At 45.0% G+C, this 23,493-nt stretch overlaps 1 protein-coding gene and 1 non-coding gene across 8 annotated transcripts in view; both read left to right on the top strand.

Moving 5' to 3' along the window:
* LOC103169427 (RING finger protein 112-like) overlaps nt 1-23,493 on the top strand; it is a 45,829-nt gene that overhangs the window by 11,512 nt on the left and 10,824 nt on the right. For 5 of the 7 annotated variants that reach the window (XR_003757013.1, XR_005659791.1, XR_005659790.1 and 2 more), the window contains 4 exons: nt 9,246-9,296; nt 12,821-12,877; nt 14,245-14,331; nt 19,045-19,165. Coding sequence is in view for 4 of the 7 variants with exons in the window: in XM_029058679.1 (XP_028914512.1) it covers nt 9,246-9,296; nt 12,821-12,877; nt 14,245-14,331; nt 19,045-19,165 (316 nt within the window). In the remaining 3 variants the exon portion in view is untranslated. Of the gene's footprint in view, nt 1-9,245; nt 9,297-12,820; nt 12,878-14,244; nt 14,332-14,602; nt 14,635-16,677; nt 16,989-19,044; nt 19,166-23,493 lie in introns of those variants that run through there. The other 2 variants (XM_029058683.1, XM_029058681.1) reach the window with 2 other exon arrangements.
* LOC114809914 lies at nt 685-822 on the top strand. Its single transcript, XR_003757685.1, has one exon. It is a non-coding gene; the product is annotated as a small nucleolar RNA SNORA7 (small nucleolar RNA).

Raw genomic sequence — 23,493 nt, forward strand, 5'->3', positions numbered from 1 at the left:
CTTGGGCAAGTCACTTAACTTCTCTGGGCCTCACTTCCCTCATCTGTCAAATGGGGATGAAGACTGTGAGCCCTACGTGGGACAACTTGATGACCTTGTATCCCTCCCAGCACTTAGAACAGTGCCTGGCACATAGTAAGCACTTAACAAATACCAACATTATTAGTCATTTTCCCCATCGTGCCCCAGACTGGGGCCACAATCCATCTGTACTCAAAAAGAGAATGGAACTAAAAAAAAGCAGTGAGGATTCAAACCCAAGGTGGTGTAGCAAGCAAAGAAAAATAACGCTCAGAGACAGTGCTGGATAGATCAGAAAAGGAAGGAATATGACCAAGTGTCCATTCACCTCCAGAGAGGTACAAGTGACACAGCGGTACCCCTCTCCAGTTTGGCCGTGCCTTTATTTACAACATATAGCGAGAACTAACCAATCACAAAAGAACTCAGACAACTGGGTTTCTTCACTAACAAAAGAGGCCCTTCAGGCAGGCCTTAGCTGTTATGGGTAAAAAGCAATCTCCATCCCCCGGAATTGGGAGACGTGGTATACACCCCGCTTGAAATGGCATCCAGGATGTCCTGAAGCAAAAACAGTGCCGGTTAGACCAAGTGCTGGAATTTTTGGAATACTGTTCCAAAACCCAATCAATCATATTTATTTTACACTTACTATGTGCAGTCCACCTCTCAGGGCCGCACCTGGAGAGTTTCCAGTACTCTACCAGTCTCAACTATGGAAAGGAGAGACAAGCAGAGGCATATCCATTCCATTCTTAGCTTGGGCAGTGGCTAACAAGTGGAAGGCAATCTGCTACAAGTCAAAACTCACCTGTGCTGGGCAGCAGCGGCATGGGAGAGAGCCGAGGGCAGAGTCTCAGGTTTACTGAGCGGAAGGAGGCAGAGGTAAAATGCTTCTGTATTTTTACCAAGAAAACTCTCTGGATACACTACCAGAATGATTGCAGATGGAGGTGGGGTGTTCTGGGAGAGACGTGTTCCATGGGGTCGCTCTGGGTCGGACACGACTCGACAGCATAAGACAACAACAAAAACATGCACAGTGCACTCTAATAAGCACTTGGGAGATTGCAATATAACCAAGTTGGTAGATGCATCCCTGCCCATAGCAGCCTAGAGGGTAGACAGACATATAAATAAATAAATTATGGACATGAACATAAGTGCTGTGGGGCTGAGGGAAGGGTCAATAAAGGGAGCAAACCCAAGTACGAGGTGAAGCAGAAGGGAGTGGGGGAAGAGGAAATGAAGGCCTAGTCATGGAAGGCCTCTAGGAGGAGATGTGCCTTCAATAAGGCTTTGAAGGTAGGAAGAGGGATCATCTGTTGGCTATGAAGAGGGAGGGAGTTCCAGGACAGACGCAGGACTAGGGCCATGAGGATGAGAAGTTGGTGGCAAGATAGACAAGATGGAGGTACAATGAGTAGGTTGGCATTAGAGGAAAATAGGTCGCCGCTTGTGTCATGGTTGTGCTTAATGATCGTAGCATCTCATGCTGTTTTCTCTTTTGACTCCTTGTCTCTCTTTCCATCTGAAGCTTCTGCTCAAAGAGAGCTATTCCTTTTTTGCTGGTGGTGAGTCATGCGGGTCTGTCCTCAGCAATTGACTCCTTCTTCTCAGCTGGGATGCGGTACTGTCGGAGGCTTTTTTTTTTTACCATAGCATTAAAAAGTTTTCCTCTGCCCTCCTTGCTTTTGGTTCTCCAGTTTCAGCTCTTCATAGAGCAGCTGTTGGGTATTGGGCTGTCACTAATTCTCCTTACGTGCCCCACCCAGAGTAGCTGTGTTAAGGTGCGCATAGTGCCAATGCTAGGACACTGACTACATTCCAGAATATCATGGTTTATGATCTTGTCTTGCCATTTGATAGTGAGTCTGGCTCGTTAGTGTCGCTGGTGGACCTGCTCAAAGAGCCAGATTTGGTGCCCTTTTGATCCTTAACCTCTCTGTGACTCAGTTATCTAATCTATAAAATGGGGGTTAAGACTGTGAGTTCCACGTGGGACAGCTTGATAACCTTGTATCTATCGCGGCACTTAGAACAGTGCTTGGCACATAGTAAGCGCTTAACAAACACCATCATTATTATTTATTATTATTATCCAGCTCTCCCAGCTGTAGAGAAAGCTGAACAACATTACAGCTGTGTAGACGTTTAGGTTGGTCCGGAGCCCTGATAGCATGCTGCCACCACACTCTATTTCCCCTCATTACTCTTCTATTAACTGGTGCATGAGCATTTTCAGAGAACAATGACATTAATACTCATTTATGGGAAAATGAGAAATGAGAAAATGCCGGTACCAGTGTCAACTGACTCAGTTTTTAGTTGGGATGCAGTTAAATGCTCAGTTCAGTGCTCCGCACATAGTAAGTGCTCAATAAATACGATTGAATGAATGAAGCATTATCTGAGGCTTTGCTTTATTGTGTCTATCCTCCTTGTTTTCTATTTCCCTATTTCAGCTCCCTATAAAGCAGCATTGCCTAATGGATAGAGCACAGGCCTGGGAGTCAGATGATCATGGGTTCTAATGTGACTCTGTTACTTGTCCTCTGTGACACCTTGGGTAAATCACTTCACCTCTCTGTGCCTCAGTTATCTCATCTGTAAAATGGGTATTGAGACTGTGAGTCCCACATGAAACAGAGACTGTGTCTAATCCAATTTCCTTGTACCTACCCTGGCATTTAGTTCAGTGCCTGGCACAGGGTAAGTGCTTAGCAAATACCAGAATTATCATTATTATTGTCACTGTTCAGATGCAGAGGAAAGTGGTCCCTGACCCTCAAGGAATGGAAGACAGTCTCACTTGCTAGTAATTACTGAAGAAACAGTACACCAAGATTTTTTTTTTGGAATGGCACTTGTTAAGGGTTTATATTGTGCCAGGCACAGTACCCTCCCGCGGAGATGGAAAGGGGTCCCCGTCGATTTCGGGGGGCCCCCTTCGATTTTGGGGTACCCCCCATCGATTTCGGGGGCCCGTCGATTTTGGGGTACGCACGTCCCCGAGCGGGTTTCCACCCTCCCGTGGAGATGGAAAGGGGTCCCCGTCGATTTCGGGGTACACCTGTCGATTTGGGGGGCCCCTCGATTTCGGAGTACGGTGGCTTAGTGGAAAGAGCCTGGGCTTGGGAGTCAGGGGTCATGAGTTCGAATTCCCACTCTGCCACTTGTCAGCTGTGTGACTGTGGGCAAGTCACTTAACTTCTCTGTGCCTCAGTTACCTCATCTGTAAAATGAGAATTAACTGTGAGCCTCACGAGGGACAACCTTATGACCCTGTATCTCCCCCAGCACTTAGAACAGTTCTCTGCACATAGTAAGCGCTTAACAAATACCAACATTATTATTATTATTACTATGCACTGGGCTAGATACAAGATTGTCAGATTGGACAGAATTCCAGCCCTACATGGGGCTGACAGTCTAACTAGGAGGAAGAACACTTGCTGAATCTCCTTTCCACAAATGAGATAACAGAAGTACGGGAAATTAAGTGACTTGCCCAAGGCCAACAAAGCAGACAAGTGGCAGAACCTGGATTAGAACCCAGGCCCTCTGTCTCCCAGGCTGGTGCTCTGTCTACTAGGCCTCACCACTTCTTGACAGTAGAGCCTCTTTATTAAAGTGTTCCACTGCCCCCGGATGCCAGTGTGCACATCTGGGCAAAGTCCAGTAGCAGTACAGCATTGCAGAGTAAGGTTGTACCATTTCTATCCTAAAAAGCCCTCTTTACAAGCCTCTTAAACCCCTCCTCTTAGTTCCCTTCTTTCAGAAAGCTCTGCATAATGAAAACATTTCTCTTTCTTTTGAATGTGATGTGTGAGAACTTTTGGGAGAAAATCACCCTTTTTGGTGATGCAAAGAGTGCTGGCTTTTCATTTTTGATGAGGATATGAGTAAACCCCACTTTCTGATGATACAAAGGGTCCTAGTATGCATGGTAAGACAGTTTCTGGAATGTTCTTCCATGCCACAGTCATTCTTTTCTTACAGAGAACTTCTAAAAGAAAGGAGAACCCAAATCATGGCTTGAGGACTTCCCAAACAATAGCCAATGAAAGGTGATAAGGAAATCCTAATGGTGGCTTCTGGAAAAGGGGGTTTTGGAAAGTCTACTACAGTGGTACATCCAGTGGATGAAAGAGAGCAAGACTTCTAGTGTCTATTCCCCTAGAGCAGCAATGTAGGCAGGGATTATGTCTATCAACTCTATTGTACTTTCCCAAACATTTAATATGGTGCTCTGCATACAGTAAGTGCTCAATAAATACCAATGATTGATTGATTGATTCCAATATTGAATAGTTCCATCAGAGGTGACCAAATTGTCCAGTGTGCTCTCTTGCTGTTATGACATTAATAATAGTACCTATGATAATAATTGTTTAATTTAAGCACTTACTACATAGTAAGCACTATACTAAGCACTGGGGTAGATACAAGATAATCAGTTCCCACCTGGGACTTACATGTTAAGTAGGAGGGAACACGAGTATTGAATCCTCATTTTGCAGATGTGGGAACTGAGGCACAGAGAAGTGAAGTGACTTACCCAAGCTCACACAGTAGTAAATGGCAGATCTGGAATTAGAACCCACGTCCTCTGACTCCCAGGCCCATGCTCTTTCCTCTAGGCCATGTTGCTTCCCTTATTCTGCAGCTGGCCAATAGCCAACTGGATCTTGGAAAAAGAAGACACAGATCTGGGAGATGTTGTGAAGAAATAATTGGCAGGATTTGGCAATGGATAAGCTGGGAGAGCTGAAAGACAATGACGAATCAGTGATGATGTTGAGGATATGGACATCTGGGACAGGGAGGATGATATTGACTGAGAAGGGAAAGTTAGGAGGGAAGATGTTTAATTCAGTTTTAGACTTGTTTAGTTTGAGGTAGCACTCATTCATACAAAGGGGCGAAGCCCTATGGGGAAGGTGAGATGTAGGATTGTAGGTCAGGGGTAGAGGGATACATTTTGGAATCATATGCTTGAGGCAGTTAGCTAAAGCAGGGGAGTAGATAAGTGCTTTGGGCACATACCATCAGCCCCACTGCATTTACATACATATCTGTAATTGCTTTATTTACATTAATGTCTATATCCCTTTCATGACTGCAAGTTCTTTGTGATCAAGGAAAGTATCTACTAACTCTATTATATTGTGCTCTTCCAAGCACTTAATAATGTGCTCAGCAAATATTCAATAAATACCATTGATTGATTAATCAAAGGAGTTGAGGCAGAGCAAGAAGAGTAGGAGAGTCAGAAAGAGTCTTGTGGGACACTTACAGTTGAGTTATGAGAGGCAGAAATGGAACCAGCAAATGGAACTGAAAAGGATCAGTCAGGAACATAAGAGGAAGCCATGTTAGTAGCATTTCAGCAAAACCAACCAGATCATGTTTTAAGAAGGAAGTGGACCACATGGTCAAAGATAGCCAAGAGACCAATATTATTATTACTTTATTTCTAAAGTGCTTACTATATGCCAAGCACTGTTCTAAACACTGAGGTAGATACATGGTAATCATGCTGTTCTAGGTGGGGCTGACAGTCTTAATCCCCGTTTTACAGATGAGGTAACTGAGGCCCAGAGAAGTTAAGTGGCTTGCTTAAGGTAACACAGCAGACAAGTGGCAGAGCCGGGATTAGAATCCATGTCCTCTGACTCCAGGACAGATGATTTGGCAATTAAGAGGTCATTACTGCAGTCTCAATGGAGTGAGGTGGTATTAATCTTGATTATAACGGGTCAAGAGAGTTGAAGTTTTAAGCAACCATTTCATTCATTCATTCATTCAATAGTATTTATTGAGCGCTTACTATGTGCAGAGCACTGTACTAAGCGCTTGGGATGAACAAGTCGGCAACAGATAGAGACAGTCCCTGCCATTTGACGGGCTTACAGTCTAATCGGGGGAGACGGACAGACAAGAACAATGGCAATAAACAGCGTCAAGGGGAAGAACATCTCGTAAAAACAATGGCAACTAAATAGAATCAAGGCGATGTACAATTCATTAACAAAATAAATAGGGTAACGAAAATATATACAGTTGAGCGGACGAGTACAGTGCTGTGGGGATGGGAAGAGAGAGGTGGAGGAGCAGAGGGAAAAGGGGAAAATGAGGCTTTAGCTGCAGAGAGGTAAAGGGGGGATGGCAGAGGGAGTAGAGGGGGAAGAGGAGCTCAGTCTGGGAATGCCTCTTGGAGGAGGTGATTTTTAAGTAGGGTTTTGAAGAGGGAAAGAGAATCAGTTTGGCGGAGGTGAGGAGGGAGGGCGTTCCAGGACCGCGGGAGGACGTGACCCAGGGGTCGACGGCGGGATAGGCGAGACCGAGGGACAGTGAGGAGGTGGGCGGCGGAGGAGCGGAGCGTGCGGGGTGGGCGGTAGAAAGAGAGAAGGGAGGAGAGGTAGGAAGGGGCAAGGTGATGGAGAGCCTTGAAGCCTAGAGTGAGGAGTTTTTGTTTGGAGCGGAGGTCGAAAGGCAACCACTGGAGTTGTTTAAGAAGGGGAGTGACATGTCCAGATCGTTTCTGCAGGAAGATGAGCCGGGCAGCGGAGTGAAGAATAGACCGGAGCGGGGCGAGAGAGGAGGAAGGGAGGTCAGAGAGAAGGCTGACACAGTAGTCTAGCCGGGCTATAACGAGAGCCCGTAATAGTAAGGTAGCCGTTTGGGTGGAGAGGAAAGGGCGGATCTTGGCGATATTGTAGAGGTGAAACCGGCAGGTCTTGGTAACGGATAGGATGTGTGGGGTGAACGAGAGGGACGAGTCAAGGATGACACCGAGATCGCGGGCCTGAGAGACAGGAAGGATGGTCGTGCCATCCACGGTGATAGAGAAGTCTGGGAGAGGACCGGGTTTGGGAGGGAAGATGAGGAGCTCAGTCTTGCTCATGTTGAGTTTTAGGTGGCGGGCCGACATCCAGGTGGAGACGTCCCGGAGGCGGGAGGAGATGCGAGCCTGAAGGGAGGGGGAGAGGACAGGGGCGGAGATGTAGATCTGCGTGTCATCTGCGTAGAGATGGTAGTCAAAGCCGTGAGAGCGAATTAGTTCACCGAGGGAGTGAGTGTAAATGGAGAACAGAAGAGGGCCAAGAACTGACCCTTGAGGAACTCCAACAGTTAAAGGATGGGAGGGGGAGGAGGCTCCAGCGAAGGAGACCGAGAATGACCGGCCAGAGAGGTAAGAGGAGAACCAGGAGAGGACAGAGTCCGTGAAGCCGAGGTGAGATAAGGTATGGAGGAGGAGGGGATGGTCGACAGTGTCAAAGGCAGCAGAGAGGTCAAGGAGGATTAGAATGGAGTAGGAGCCATTGGATTTGGCAAGAAGGAGGTCATGGGTGACCTTAGAGAGAGCAGTCTTGGTAGAGTGGAGGGGACAGAAGCCAGATTGGAGGGGGTCTAGGAGAGAATGGGAGTTAAGGAATTCTAGGCATCGATTGTAGACGACTCGTTCTAGGATTTTGGAAAGGAAGGGTAGTAGGGAGATAGGACGATAACTGGAGGGGGAAGTGGGGTCAAGAACCATTTCTAGGGCCCCTCGCCCCTCCCCTCCCCTCCGCTCCATCTGAGACTCTCTCCCCTTTCTTAACAAGCAGATTATCATTTTACCCACCTTCAAAGCCCTTCTGAAATCCCATCTCCTTCAGGAGCGTTTCCCTGATTAGTTTCCCCAGTTTAGAAGCAATGCGCCTAATGGAAAGGGCACAGGCCTGGAAATCAGAGGACCTGAGTTCTAATCCCACCTCCTCCACCTGCCTACTAGGCAAATCACTTCTCTACGATTCAGTTACCTCATCTGTAAAATGAGAACTCATTATGTGTTCTCTCTCCAACCAAGACTGTGAGCCCCATGTGGGACAGAGGCTGTGTCTGACCTGATAATTTTTTTGTATCTACCCCTGCGCTTAGTTCAGTGTTTGTCACAGAGTCGGTCAGAGAAGCAGGGGCCAACATTAATGATTCAAAAAGGGACAGCATTCTTTTTAAGTGGCTCAGCCCTGGCTCAGGGCAGGCTGCCCATCCCCTGCTGCCTGCCTGTCCCCTGCTGCCTGCCCACAAGAGAAGCCTGCATGTCCTGAAGACAGAAGATGAGAAATGTGGAATTCCCCTGGACTCTCCTTCCCCTCTCCATGTCCCTGAAAATCTATCAGGAATGGAAGGAAAAGTTCTGGATGGGAGAGAGTAGAGAGATAGGTGGTGCAGCAGCTACAGAGCCTGGACCTGAGCCTGGACTGAGTCAGGCCTCCTGCTGGCCTGCCTGGCCCTGTGGTGGTAGTAATAACAACAATAATAATAATAATATTTAGAGGGGACCATGACAGCCCTGGACCCCAGCTTAACTGATTAAACCATGCTTGTGTCACCTCCTTAGTGTTCTATATGAGGAAGAACTCATGTCAGTGCTTGAACAATGTGGTCTCTTCATGCTTGTAGGTCCAGTTGAATAGACTATCTAGTCCAAGTGCTTTGTCATTTTTAATGACTCTGAATACTGCAGTGACTTCCTCAATGATTAGGACAAGGTCATGTCTTTACATGATGAAAAATTTTCTATGTTTCAAGGGCCTTACTGTCAGTAGTAGAATTCTAACACAATTACTTTTTTATGGTATTTGTTAAGCACTTACTAAGATTATCAAATATTAAATGACAAGATTGGACACAGTCCATGTACTGTGTAGGACATATGGGACCAACACTGTGTCCAACCTGATTAACTTGCATCTACCCCAGTGCTTAAAACAATGCTTGGCACATAGTAAGCACTTAACAGTGCTTGATTAGACTGTAAACCCATCATTGGGCAGGGATTATCTCTGTTACCCAATTGTATATTCCAAGCACTTAGTACAGTGCTCTGTACATAGTAAGCGTTCAATAAATACTATTGAATGAACTTAACAAGTACCATAATTATTATTGTTATCATCACATGGGGCTCACAGTCTTAATCCCCATTTTACAGGTGAGGAAACTGAGGCACAGAGAAGTTAAGTGACTTAGCCAAGGTCATACAGCAGCCAAGTGGCAGAGGGGGATTAGAACCTAGGTCTTCTGACTTCTCTTTCAACTAGGCCATGCTACTTTCCTACTTCCCCAAATTGGCCTCTCAACTTGTAGGGCAGGATCTTGTTGAGTTTAAGGGTAATTTGGAGGTTGGGGCCAGATGAACCACTCGACTGACCCTTCCTCTCCTTTTCTATCAGATCTTGAACACAGACAAGCTGGTGGGCGAGACCGATATGGAGTACCTGGAGGTGAGTGAACAGTGTCATTCCAGAGTCACCCAAAAGTGAGCAGACATCAGACCTCGTCAGCCCTTAGAAGCAAAGAGAGGTTCAAGACAGGGGATGTTCCATTCCAGTCAATCATATTTATTGAGCGATTACTATGTGCAGAGCACTGTACGAGGCACTTGGGAGAACACAATGTCACAGTATCAACAGACACATTCTGTGCCCACAATGATCTTTCACTCTAGAGGGGGAGACAAACATTTAAATAAATAAATAAATAAATAAACAAATAAATGCACCTGGAGAGTTTTCAATACTTGCCCAGTCTCGGCTATGGGAGGGAGAGTCAAGCAGAGGCAAACCAATTCCATTCCTAGCTTGGGCAGAGGCTAGCGAGTGGAAGGCAATCTCCTACAAATCAAAACTCATCTGTGCTGGGCAGCAGAGGCATGCGAGAGAATTGAGGGAGGAGACTCAAGTTTACTGCACAGAAGAAGGCAATGGAAAGCCACTTCCATATTTCTACCGAGAAAACTCTTTGGTGCACTACTAGAATGATTGATTGCAGATGGAGAAAAAGCATTCTGGGAGACATGGGTCCATGGAATCACTATGGGTCACAGAGGAATTGACAGGAGATGACTTGGCAAGACATAAGTGTTGTCGGGGTGGGAGAGGGGGTGAATAAAAAGAGCCAGTCAGGGAGATGCAGAAGTCAGTGGAAGAATAAAAGAGAGCTTAGTCAGAGAAGGCCTCTTGGAGAAGATGCACCTTCAATAAGGCTTTGAAGGGGGGTAGAATAATTGCCTGTCAGAGATGAGGAGGGAGAGCACTCCAGGCCAGAAGCAGGATGTGAGTGAGAAGTCAGCGGTGAGGAAACTGACTTTTCCCTGTGCCTATAACGTCTTCTACCCACCCTCTGCCCTCAGACTTTGGATCAAGGCAACTGCAGACTACCCTCGTGGGTGGCTGGTAAACTACCCATTGGCTTGATGCATTCTGACTTTTGGGGACCTGGCTAAAGGAAGCGGAATTTCTGGACTGTACTTCCACCTGCCCCTTCGTCATCATTATCATTAGTAATGGTCATTATGATGATGATGGTATTTGTTAAGCGCTTACTATGTGCCAAGCACTGTTCTAAGTGCTGTATTTATTGAGCATCTACTGTGTGCAGAGTTCTGCACTGAGCACTTCTTGGGTGCAAAGCATTGTGAACTCTCCCCACAAAGACCTCCAGTTCCTTAACAACTTCCACTTATCCCAGGCCAGCATGTCCGTGTTCTCTAGGAGTTTACAATCTAGAGTGTGAAACAGATACTAAAATAAATTACAGGTAGAGGAAAACAAGTTTAAAGGTATTGTCCTAAGTACTGTCAGGGAAGAGGTGTGGTGAAGACTTGAGTACTTAGATGGTGAGACTCAAGGCCATAGGTAACCCAGTGGAGAGGGAAATAGGGTGAGGAGGTAAGAGATTATTCAGGGAACACCTCACGGAACATATGTGATTTTAATAGGACTTTAAAGATGGAAAAGTAGTGGTGGGTTAGATGTAAACACATCACCTCCCTTTGTCTATCAACCTCCACATGAAACAAAAACTCCTCACTCTTGGCTTCCAGGCTCTCCATCCCCCTGCCTCCTCCTACCTCACCTCCTTTCTCTTTTTCTACTGCCCACCCCGCACGCTCCGCTCCTCTGCTGTTCACCTCCTCACCGTCCCCCATTCACACCTATCCCGCCATCGACCTCTGGCCCACGTCCTACCACTGTCCTGGAATGCCCTCCCTCTTCACCTCCGCCAAAGAACTCTCTTCCCCTCTTCAAAGCCCTACTGAGAGCTCAACTCCTCCCAGAGGCCTTCCCAGACTGAGCTACCCCTTTTCCCTCTGCTCCCCCTCTGCCCTCTCCTCCCTCCCCTCCACTTCATCTCCCCTCACCTAAGCCTCCTTTCCCTCTGCTTCTCCCCCTCTCCCTTCCCCTCCCCTCAGCACTGTACTTATTTGTATATATTTTTATTACCCTATTTATTTTGTTAATGAGGTGTACATCCCCTTGATTCTATTTATCATGATTATGTTGTCTTGTTTTTGTCCGTTTGTCTCCCCTGATTAGACTGTGAGCCCGTCATTGGGCAGGGATTGTCGCTATCTGTTGCCGAATTGTACATTCCAAGTGCTTAGTACAGTGCTCTGCACATAGTAAGTGCTTAATAAATACTACTGAACTGAATGTGAAGGAGGAGGGATGAGGAAAGATAGAGATAAGAGTGAAGCACAGTGTGTAGGCTAGCGTTAATCAACAAATCATAAAAATGCTATTTTTTTAGTGCTTACTGTGTGTAGAGAACTATACTGGGTGCTTGGGAAAATGCAATATGCCCTGTGCTTAGTATAGTACTTGGCACTTAATAAGCACTTAACAAAGACTATTATTATAATAAAGCATGGGGTAATGGATAGAGCACAGGCCTGGGAGTTAGAAGGTCATGGGTTCTACTCTCATCTCTGCCACTTCTCTGCTGTTTGACCTGGCTCAAATCACTTAACTTTTTTGTGCCTCAGTTACCTCATCTGCAAAATGGGGAGTAATACTGTGAGGCCCAAGTGGCACAGGGACTGTGTCCAACCTGATTACCTTGTATTTATCCCAGTGCTTACAACAGTGCTTTGCACATAGTAAGCACTTAGCAAATACCATAATGATTATTATTACTATTATCAACAAAATAGGTAGACATAATTCCTGAACACTTAAATACTATTATTATTAATATTATTATTAACAAAGTAGGTAGGTAGAATCCCTGCCCATACAGAGCCTACAGTCTACAGTGAGAGACAGACATTACAATAAATTTTAGGTGGAAAGGGTAGAATATAGGGATACAGAGGTAAGTGCTGAGAGGCTGCATTGAATATCAGAGTGCTTTAAATTGGACACAGCCAAGTGTATACGGAAGGGAAGGTGGGTAGGGGAAATGAAGGCTTAGTCAGGTAAGGCCTCTTGAAGGAGATGTGATTTAGGAAGGGATTTGAAGGTGGAGAGAATGATGGATTGTCAAATATAAAGGAGGGAGAGAATTCCAGACCTAAGGGAGGACATGGGCAAGGGATCGGTGGGGAGATTGATGAGATAGATGTACAGAGAGCTAGTTGGTTGTAGAGGAGCAAAGTATGCAGGCTGGGTTGTAGTGGGAGATGAACAAAGAGAAGTAGCAGGGAGAGATTGAATGCTTTAAAGCCGATGGTAAGGGAATTCTGCTTGATACATTTAGGGATGGAGTAGCATTGGAAGTTTTTGAGGACTGGGGAGATGTGCACAGAATCCAATCAAAAGCTCTTTTCAGAAGTCCGCTAGGAAGTGGATAGAACTTGAACAGGAGGAAGGGATGGATCAATGGAATATAATGGAGTAAGAATCAGATGGACATAGACACTGACTGAATGCAGAAGATGAGAAAAGGGTGAGTTGATGAGTGTGGGAGGTTCTAGGTGTGTTTTCAGCTTTTGACTAGATGTGATGATTCTCTTTCTCCCCTGTAGATGTTTCTGGACCTGGCCAAGGAGCTGAGTAAAAGTTTGGAGTGGCAGCCAGTGCAGGTAAAATGTCATAATTATAATTGTGTTTGTTAAGCACTTACTATGTGTCGGACACTGTACTGAGCACTGGAGTGGATACAAATAAATGGGGTTGGACAGTTTCTGTCCTATGCGGGGCTCACAGTCTCAAACCCCATTTTACAAATGAGGTAACTGAGGCGCAGGGAAAAATGACTTGCCCAAGGTCACACAGCAGACAAGTGGCAGAGCCAGGCCCTTCTGACTCCCAGACCCATACTCTATTCACTATGCCATGCTGCTTCTCACTCCTTGCTCTCCTAGCATGCACTCTTGGAATTTACTAAGGGTTGAACCCAGATGGCAATAGTTGGTTCTCTTTACTAGCCCTCCTGCCTCTCAGAGACTGGTCAAACACTACTGAGGCTCTACGTAGTGACCTCTTCCTAATCTCCTGCCAGAAACACATACCACCCTCCCCATACCCTGGACCACCTCAGTGGGTCTGCCTCTAAGCATGAGTTTTGCTAGTCTCTGGATTGGGTTCTATGTGATTGCTCCGGGGTTGGACTCAGACCACTTTGTACCTGGTTGGTCAGAGAACTTGGGTGTCTAGAGACCAAATCAAGACTATTTACTTTGTTAATGAATTGTACATTGCCTTGATTCTATTTAGTTGCCATTGTTTTTACGAGATGTTCTTCCCCTTGACTCTATTTATTGCCATTGTTCTTGTCTGTCTGTCTCCCCTGATTAGACTGTAAGCCCGTCAAACGGCAGGGACTATCTCTATCTGTTGCCGACTTGTTCATCCCAAGCGCTTAGTACAGTGCTCTGCACATAGTAAGCGCTCAATAAATACTATTGAATGAATGAATGAATAGTCATATTTAAAGATCAGGAGGTCAAAATGAGCAGTTGGAAGGAGAGGGCTGGGTCATCTATAAATGGAGATTGAGGCTGTGAACCCCAAGAATAGGAACTGTGTCCAACCTGATTTGCTTGTAGTATAATAATAATAATAATGTTGATATTTGTTAAGCGCTTACTATGTGCAGAGCACTGTTTTAAGTGCTGGGGTAGATACAGGGTAAACAGGTTGTCCCACATGAGGGTCACGGTCTCCATCCCCATTTTACAGATGAGGGAACTGAGGCCCCGAGAAGTGAAGTGACTTGCCCACAGTCACCAGTGGCAGAACCAGGATTTGAACCCATGACGTCTGACTCCCAAGCCCGGGCTCTTTCCACTGAGCCATGCTGCCACTCCAGCGCTTAGTACAGTGCCTGGCACATAGTAAATGCTTAACAAATACTATACTTAGTCATTATTATTAGCTGGTTGAGTCCTCTTGTCTTCAGGGGATCCCAAATCCCATGCCAGGTGCTATCTGTGTCTTTCTGTTTCAGCATTTGGACATTTTGGTGAGGGACTGGTATGATGCTTCCCAGTGCTCGACTGCTGATGGGGAAAAGTATCTGGAGAGGATCATCGAGGTAAGCCCTGAGCCCAGTACATACCAGTTGTTCATCTTCATCAAATCCTGTGTATCAGGGTTTGGCTGTTTGCTGGCCAGTAATACTGGGGTTAAATTGTGGAAGGACAGCAGTTCCCTCCAGCTCTGAATCCAACCTGAAAATAATAATAATAATTGTGGTATTTGTTAAGTGCTTACTATATGCCAAGCACTGTTCTAAGCACTGAGGTACATACATGGTAATCAGGTTGTCCCACGTTAGGCTCACAGTCTTAATCCCCATTTTACAGATGAGGTAACTGAGGCACAGAGAAGTTAAGTGGTAAGTTGCGGAGCTGGCATTAGAACCCACATTCTCTGACTCCCAAACCCATGCTCTTTCCATTAAGCTGTGCTACTTCTCCTATTTGTTAAGTGCTTACTATGTGGCAGGCACTGTACTAATAGCAGGGGTGGATACAAGCTAATTGGGTTGAACACAGTCCCTATCCCACATAGGATTCCGAGACAGCTCCGGATCCTGTCAGTAACCTCACACACCACTGGTCTTGGGCTCGCCATTTCCTGAGAGGTTATTCATTTTATCAGCATCTGACTTGGACTCAGGCAGGAGTCACGTAGTCAGTTCAGAGCCAGGTTGCATCTGACCCATGGGCTGGATTACATCACTCAATGGGCCTGGGCTAGTTCACCAGCCATGTTTTCCCCATCTCAGTCAAGCATAAACTCCTCATTACTTGCTTTAAAGCTCTCCATCACCTTGTTCCTAATAAATACGAATGAATGAATGAATGAATGAATGAATGAATGAATGAATGAATGAATGAATGAATGAATGAAACCTCACCTCCCTTCTCTCCTTCTACAGCCCAGCTCACACACTCTGCTCCTCTGGTACTTACCTTCTCACTGTGTCTCGTTTTCACCTGTCCCGCCATTGACCCCTCACCCACATCCTTCCTCTGGCCTGGAATGCCCTCCCTCCTCAAATCCACCAAATTATTACCTTCAAAGTACTACTGAAGGCTCACCTCCTCCAGGAGGCCTTCCCAGATTAAGCCCCTTTTCCCTCTGCTCCCCCTCCCTTCCTCATCATCCCGACTCGCTCCCTTTGCTCTACCCCCATCCTCGCCCCACAGCACTTGCGCATATATGTACGTATTTATAGTTCTAATTCTATTTTTATTAATGATGTGTATATAGCTCTATAATTCTTTCTATTCATAATAATGCTGCTAATGCCTGTTTACTTGTTTTGATGTCAGTCTCCCACCTTCTAGGCTGTGAGCCGGTTGTGGGCAGGGATTGTCTCTGTTGCTGAATTGTACTGCCCAAGCTTTTAGTACAGTGCTCTGCACACAGTAAGCACTCAATAAATATGATTGAATGAATGAATGTTCACCCTGGGCCAGATCAATCAGTCAAACCAACCAACTTATTGAGTACTTACTGTGTGCAGAGCACTGTACTAAGTGCTTGCGAGAGTACAATATAACAGAGTCAGTAGACATGTTCCCTGCCCAAAGTAAGCTTACAGTCTAGCAATATTAATGCAGAGGTTCAAAGAACTTCAGCACAGGGCCTTGCGGATATAGGAGTCTTTGCAAAATGCCATAACTGCATTCCCTCAACTAAATGACATAGAGGAGCAGTGTGACCCTGTAGAAAGAGCAAGGGCCTGGGAGTAGGAGAACCTGGGTTCTAAACCCAGATCTGCCAGTTGCCTGCTATGTGACCTTGGGCAAATCACTTAACTTCTCTGTACCTCAAGTGTCGATTGTTGCGGGACCCCCGTTCATACCAACCAGGACTTTCCTGGACCAGGGAAGCCTCAGTGATTCATTCATTCAGTCAATAGTATTTATTGAGTGCTTACTATGTGCAGACCACTGTACTAAGCACTTGGAATGAACAAGTCGGCAACAGATAGAGACAGTCCCTGCCCTATGACGGGCTTACAGTCTAATCGGGGGAGACAGACAGACAAGAACAATGGCAATAAAGTGATACGTAGCACAGTCAAACCACACCACTGACCACCAAGGTTTCTGTGGAGTTTTTTATTTAGTTTTACCAGTGTGCAAGGGAGTGACATATACACACACACTCACTCCACCAAGGGTCCAATACCGGTCAGCTGGGCCAGGAGCCCATTCTGCTGAGGCTTCTTCTTTCTGATTCCAAGTGCTTCTGCCCGATGCTGCTTTCATGTACTGCTCTCCTGCTTCGGCATCAGCATTGCTCCTCTCCTTGCTTATCTCCGTGTGCTTCTCCCTCCTGTTTCTCCTCTGCTCCAGGTACCTACCTCTGTGTGCTTCAGCGTGCCTTCTCAAGATTCATCATGACCGCCTTTTATCTGTCTTAGGCGTTGCAGCCGTGGCCCTGCATGGCAGTCATTGATTGGTCCAGGCCTGTTACTGGGTAGACCAGGAAGAGAAAGCCACACCTCCCTCCATACCGGCCACCACAGACCAACAAACAGTTATCTCAAGTAGAGCCCATCAGTAATTTCACGAGTCTCTTTCTTATTGTTGTTCACAAGATCACAGTCACTATTAAAGGAGTGGGCTCACCACATTCCCACTCCCTGATCCCGTCGATCAACAACATTCATTCATTCATTCAGTCATATTTATTGAGCACTTACTGTGTGCAAAGTACTGGATGAACAACATTCATTCATTTACACTCATCCCTGAGTGAGAAGCAGCGTGGCTCAGTGGAAAGAGCACGGGCTTTGGAGTCAGAGGTCATGGGTTCTAATCCTGGCTCCTCCACTTGTCAGCTGTGTGACACTGGACAAGTCACTTAACTTCTCTGTGCCTCAGTTACCTCATCTGTAAAATGGGAATTAAGACTGTGAGCCCCATGTCGGACAACCTGATAACCTTGCATCCCCCCCAGTGCTTAGAACAGTGCTTTGCACATAGTAAGCGCTTAACAAACACCATTATCATCATTTAGATACACATATAATAATGTTGGTATTTGTTAAGTGCTTACTAGGTGCCAAGCACTGTTCTAAGCGCTGGGGGAGATACAGGGTAATCAGGTTGTCCCACGTGGGGCTCACACACTTTTAATCCCCATTTTACAGATGAGGGAACTGAGGCACAGAGAAGTTAAGTGACTTGCCCACAGTCACACAGATGACAAGTGGCAGAGCCAGGAGTCGAACTCATGACCTCTGACTCCGAAGCCCAGGCTCTTTCCACTGAGCCATGCTGCTTCTCCAATGAGTGGTGATCAATACCACCCATCAATCTCTTCAATAGGGATTGTTCCAAACCTGCAAGACAATAACCAAGCAACTATATAAATCATATCACATGTGAGTGATGACCAATATCACCCTCATTCCTTTCGATAGGAACTTTGCTACACTGGTAAACTCAACAACTATACAACACAATCTTCAAACAAGAGGGAAAAATGTTATCACATATGTGGTGATCAATATCACCATCAATCCCTTCAAAAGTGGTGTAATTAGTAGTAGAATAACACCAGAATATAGGGTTCTCTCCATTTCCTCCTTTTTCTTTGGCTTACTCTTCCATTTGGCTGAGTAACAGCAAGACCAATAAGAGGGCAAAAGGAGAGATCTGAGGAGAGTCCTTGCTTTCCGACAAAACGACAACATGTGGGATTCTATGAGATTCACACATTATTTCTATTACCCACAGTTGTCAAACATAAACTCATCAATTAGAAGAAACACTTTTTTCCACACACACACTTTTTCTTATAGTTCGTGGCTCATCTCTACCCAGACACTGGTGCCTAAATCCTCTCACGACCAGGTCTTCTGGTGGGAACATGTCCTTTTCCTTACTCGTTCATTACTACAGGTAAGCTCGATATCCAAGAGGGAAGGACTGGGTTTGACTGGGCCCTGAAAACCTGCTGCAGCATTCTGACATTCCCACACCTACTGAGTGAGGAGTTTCAACTTCTTGTCTCACCAAATCTGGCACTAGAGATACTGGCAAAAGGTGACTTGATCATAGTACAACTCTGCCTTTCCCAGCCCACTCTTTGCTGGATGAACTAGTGAAGTAGGCAGAAAATGGACCAAGGAAAGTTGGAACAGCATGAACCAGAATGCCAGTCAATCAAATCAATCAATAAATCAATCATATTTATTCAGCACTTACTGTGTGCAGAGCACTGCACTGAGCATTTGGAGTACAATAAAACAGAGTGGTAGACACCATTCCCTGTCCACTGCAATCTTAGTAGCATGGCCTAGTGGCAAGAGCACGGGCTTGGGAGTCAGAGATCATGGGTTCTATTCCCAGCTCTGCCACTGGTCTGCTGTGTGACCTTGGGCAAGTCACTTGCCTTCTCTGTGCCTCAGTTACCTCATCTGTAAAATGGGGATTGAGCAGGTGAACCCCATGTGGGACAGGGACTGTGTCCAAACTCATTACCTTGTATGTATCCCAGTGCTTAGAACAGTTTCTGGCACATAGAAAGTACTTAACAAATTCCATGATCATCATTAATATTACCATTAGTATGAGTAACAGACATAATAGTAATAGTAGTAGGAATAGCTGGATTTGAATTTATTTAGTGCCCACTTGATGTAGCGCACTGTACTAAATGCTTGGGAAGTACAGAATAACAAAGGGACATATTGCTTGCTAACAAGGAACTTACACTGTTTTCACTGGATGAATGTTCGTATTGATGTGTTTTCTGCTTTGGCATTACCTCCTTCCAACAGAAAATTCAGATGAATTCCAGGTTCCCAGATATTCTGAAGACTCTGAAGTCATGTGTGTCCTGCCACCTGCTGCCAAATCCAGGGCTCCAAATCCCTCGCAGCCAGCGAGGGGCACTTCAGGGTGAGTCATTCCCAAAGGTGACATCATTGGGATGATTCCAACTGGGCTTTCTTGCTGGACTAGGATACCCAGGTCTGACCTTGGACAAATTTATTCAGTTCATAGATTCATCATGTAAACATGATATTATCCTAGCTACGTTGTTTTTGATGTTCATTGGTTTATGCTAAGTGCTTACTATGTATCAAACACTGTTTTAAGCTCTGTGGTAGGTACATGTCAATTAGGTCAGACATAGTCGCTGTCTCTTACGCTAGTTCACAGTCTTTAGTGGGAGAGAGAACAGGTATTGACTCCCTATTTTACAGTTGAGGAAACTGAGGCACATTGAAGTTAACTGACTTGCCCAAGGTCACACAGCTAGCCATTGACAGAGCTGATATTAGAATCCAGGTCCTCTAGGCACCCAAGTCTGTGCTCTTTTCCCGAGGCCATGCTGCTTCCCTGAGGTCTGATGTTCTAGCTTCATTATCCTTTCTCACCAGGTGGCATAACTCCCCCAGGGGTGGAAGAGAGACTGTAGAAGGGTTCTCCCTCTGGGTATTCTGGCCTGGATTCAGAGCAGCTGAGCAGGCTTATATATTATCTGACTTTTGGGGTGCTTTGATCTGATTTCCAGAAACTTGGGAGAATCCCCCCAAACTGGGATTGCCATGGGGAAAGTAGGAGCCTTATTCACCCAAATACAATAGAGGCAGGTAATCGTAGTGCTGCAGGATTTATACATGGAGAGGAGCTCAAGCCAGCATGGAAAAGGAGGGGAAAAGGAAAGGGAGAAATTGGTTCCATGATGGTTTGGCATATTTTGCTCTATGAAAAGTTAATGAAACGTAATTCTTCAAGAAGATCCCATTAAGAAGTGCTTTATAGACTTAACTGATAGGATCTCTGCAAACTTCACAATAACAATAATAATAATAACAATTATGGTATTTGTTAAGCCCTTACTCTGCGCCAAGCACTGTTCTTAAAGCTGGGGTAAATACAAGGTAGTCAGGTTGTCCCATATAGGGCTCACAGTCTTAATCCCCATTTTACAGATGAGGGAACTAAGGCCCAGAGAAGTGAAGTGACTTGCTAAAGGTCACACAGTAGACAAGTGAAAGAGTTGGAATTAGAACCCATTACCTTCTGACTCCCAGGCCCGTGCTCTATCCACTATGCCATGAAGTTGCCAAATTTTCTGAGAAAGGGGATGATGCAGCACTCCCAAATACTTGGAAATTGGGACACAAACTATTTGACTATTTGACTTGACTCATCTGGCAAACTGGAGTCAGAGAGGCTGTACATTCTCCAGGGGGCAGGAGCAAGCAAAAGGGTGGGCATTAGAGATTGTGCCATATGATTGGGAATGGAGGTGGGGGGAACAGAGGGAGGCAGTGCCATATGGAAGAGTAATTCAGCCCCTTTGCCTCGAGGTAAATAGAATTGACAGGACACCCAGACATTCTCTGAAACCAACATCAGGACTGACATGCAAAAATTGCACCTCTGTCAGAGGCAGTGGAGAAATTCACGCTTAAATGCTGGGAATCAGCATTCTCTATCAGTAACATCATACTTGTTCTGTTTTCAGAAATGATTCCTGAGTTTAGAGAAAACTTTAAACTATATATAAATTTCCTCCGAAATTCAGCTGGACAATATGCAAAAAAGTATACGAAGAAACATTTTGTGGAAAAGATTAAAGTAAAATATGCTCTATATTCGCTAATTCAACGATATTCATTGAGCACTTTCTGTGCGTAAAGCACATTATTGTCTCACCTCCCTTAATAAAAACCCTCCCTTGATCCCACAACTGCCTCCAGTTACCGATTTATCTCCCTCCTAACCATTCTTCTTCAAACTCCTCGAGTGAGTTACCTACACCTGCTGCTTCCACTTCCTCTCCTCAAATTCCCTTTTCACTTCTTCAAAACTGCCCTCTCAAAGGTAGCCAATTATATTCTTTTCAAATCTTATGGCTTCTACTCCATCATAATCCTCCTCAATCTCTCAGCTGTCTTCAACACTGTAGATCACTCCCTTCTCATGAAAACATTATCTTACCTTGGCTTCACTGACACTGTCCTTTCCTGGTTCTCCTATCTCTCTTGCGGTTCATTTTTTTAAAATGATATTTGTTTAACAATTACTCTGTGCACACACAAGCATTGTTCTAAGCACTGGAGTAGGTACAAAGTAATCAGGTTGGATACAGTCCATGTCCCACATGGGGCTCACAGGCTTAATTCCCATTTTAAAGATGAGGTAACAGAAATAGAGAAGTGACATGACTTGTCTATTCATTCTCAGTCTCTTTCATGCGCTCCTCCTCAGCTTCACACCTCCTAACTGTGGGAATCCCTCAGGGCTAATTTTGGGTCTCCTTCAATTCTCCATCTACACCTACTCCCTTGGAGAACTCATTTGCTTCAGTGGTTTCAATTTACCACCTTTAGGAGGGAGTCTCCCAAAGCTATATCTCCAACTCCTGATTTTTGTCCTCTGAAGTCTCACTTTTCTTTCTACCTTCAGAACATCTCTATCTGTATTTCTCACGGCCACCTTAAAATTAATATGTTAAAACACAACTCCTCATCTTCCCACCCAAACCCTGCCTTTCCCATGACTTTCCCATTATTGTAGACAGCATGGCGATCGTCCCTATCTCATAAACAACTAACTTTGGCATCATCTTTGACTTACCGCTCTCATTCAAACCACATATTCAATCAGTCACAAAATCTTATCAGTTCAACTTGGCAAGATCTCTAGAATCTTCCCTTTCCTCTCCATCTGAACTGCTATCACATTAATCCAAGCACTTATCCCACCCTGTCTTGATTAGTGCATCATCCTACTTGCTGATCTCCCTGCCTCATCTCATAATAATAATAGTAATATTAATAGTATTTGTCAAGCACTTACTATGTGCCAAGCACTGTTATAAACGCTGGGGTAGATACAGGGTAATCAGGTTGTTCCACATGGGGCTCACACTTTTTATCCCCATTTTACAGATGAGGTAAACTTGGGTGACTTGCCCAAGGTTACACAACAGACAAGTGGTGGAGTGGGGAGTAGAACCCCTATCTTCTGACTCCCAAGCCCGTGCTCTTTCCACTAAGCCAGGTTGCTTTTTCATCCCACTTCAGTCCACACTTCACTCTGCTCCTGAATCATTTTTCTACAAAATTATCTTATTTTAAAAGCCCATTTCCTTCAACAAGCTGTCCCTTAAATATTACCAAATCTTTACATTGTAAAAGCTAAGAAGCCATTTTTCACACGTATATATTTTATATTCATCCTCAGAACTTATGAATATATGTCTATTCATTTATACATTTTTATGGTATTTATTGAGCACTTACTATGTATAGAGTACTGTACACAGCACTTGTGAAAGTATAATACAGTAGAGTTGGAAGGCATGATCTCTTTCCATAAGGAGCTTCCAATTTCCAGGGGGAGACAAACATTAAAATAGATTAAGAATAGGGGATAGGGGAACACTTAATAATTAGAGTGCAGTAGAGTACATTTAATGATTTTTTTTTACTGTCAAATAGAGAAATATAAGTAAATAATGTGTCTGCCTCTGCCATGCAATTTTAAGTTCGTTGTGGGTAGGTTATATATCACTTCTTTGTGTTTTACAGTACAATGTTAATACAGCTCAGTGCACCCCTTGAGAGCTCAATAAAGAGTAATGCTCCTAGTCAGCCAGTCAATTGTATTTATTGAGAGGTTACCGTGTGCGGAGCCCTGTACTAAGCCCTTGGTAGAGTGTAACATAACAATATAACATACACATTCCCTTCTGACAATAAGTTTACAGTCTAGAGAGGGAGACTGACATAATACAAATAAAGACATTACAGATATGTATATGTGTGGTGGGGCTGCAAGGGGGAGTGATTAAAGGGAGAAGGGAGCTGAAGATAAGGAAAAGAGAGCTTAGTCAGGGAAGTTTTCTTGGAGGAGATGTGAGTTCAATAAGGCTTTGAAGATGAGGAGAGTAATTTTTGTCAGATATGAGGAAGGAGGGTATTCCAAGCCAGAGACAGGTGGGTGAGAGGTTGGCAGTGAGATAGGCAAGGTTCATTGCAGGCTGGGCTGTAGTAGCAGAGCAGCTATGTGAAGTAGGAGAGGCCAAGGTGATTGAGTGCTTTAAAGCTAATTGTGAGAAGTTTTTGTTTGAGGTGGAAGTGGATAGGCAACCACTGGGGGTTCTTGAGGAGTAAGGAAGCATGGCTGAACATTTTTGTAGAAAAATGATCTGGGCAACAGAGTGAAGTATGGACTGGAGTAGGGAGAGACAGGAGGCACGGAGATCA

The sequence above is a fragment of the Ornithorhynchus anatinus genome, chromosome 2 (assembly GCF_004115215.2).
Source record: "Ornithorhynchus anatinus isolate Pmale09 chromosome 2, mOrnAna1.pri.v4, whole genome shotgun sequence".
NCBI classification, from domain to species: Eukaryota; Metazoa; Chordata; class Mammalia; order Monotremata; family Ornithorhynchidae; genus Ornithorhynchus; species Ornithorhynchus anatinus.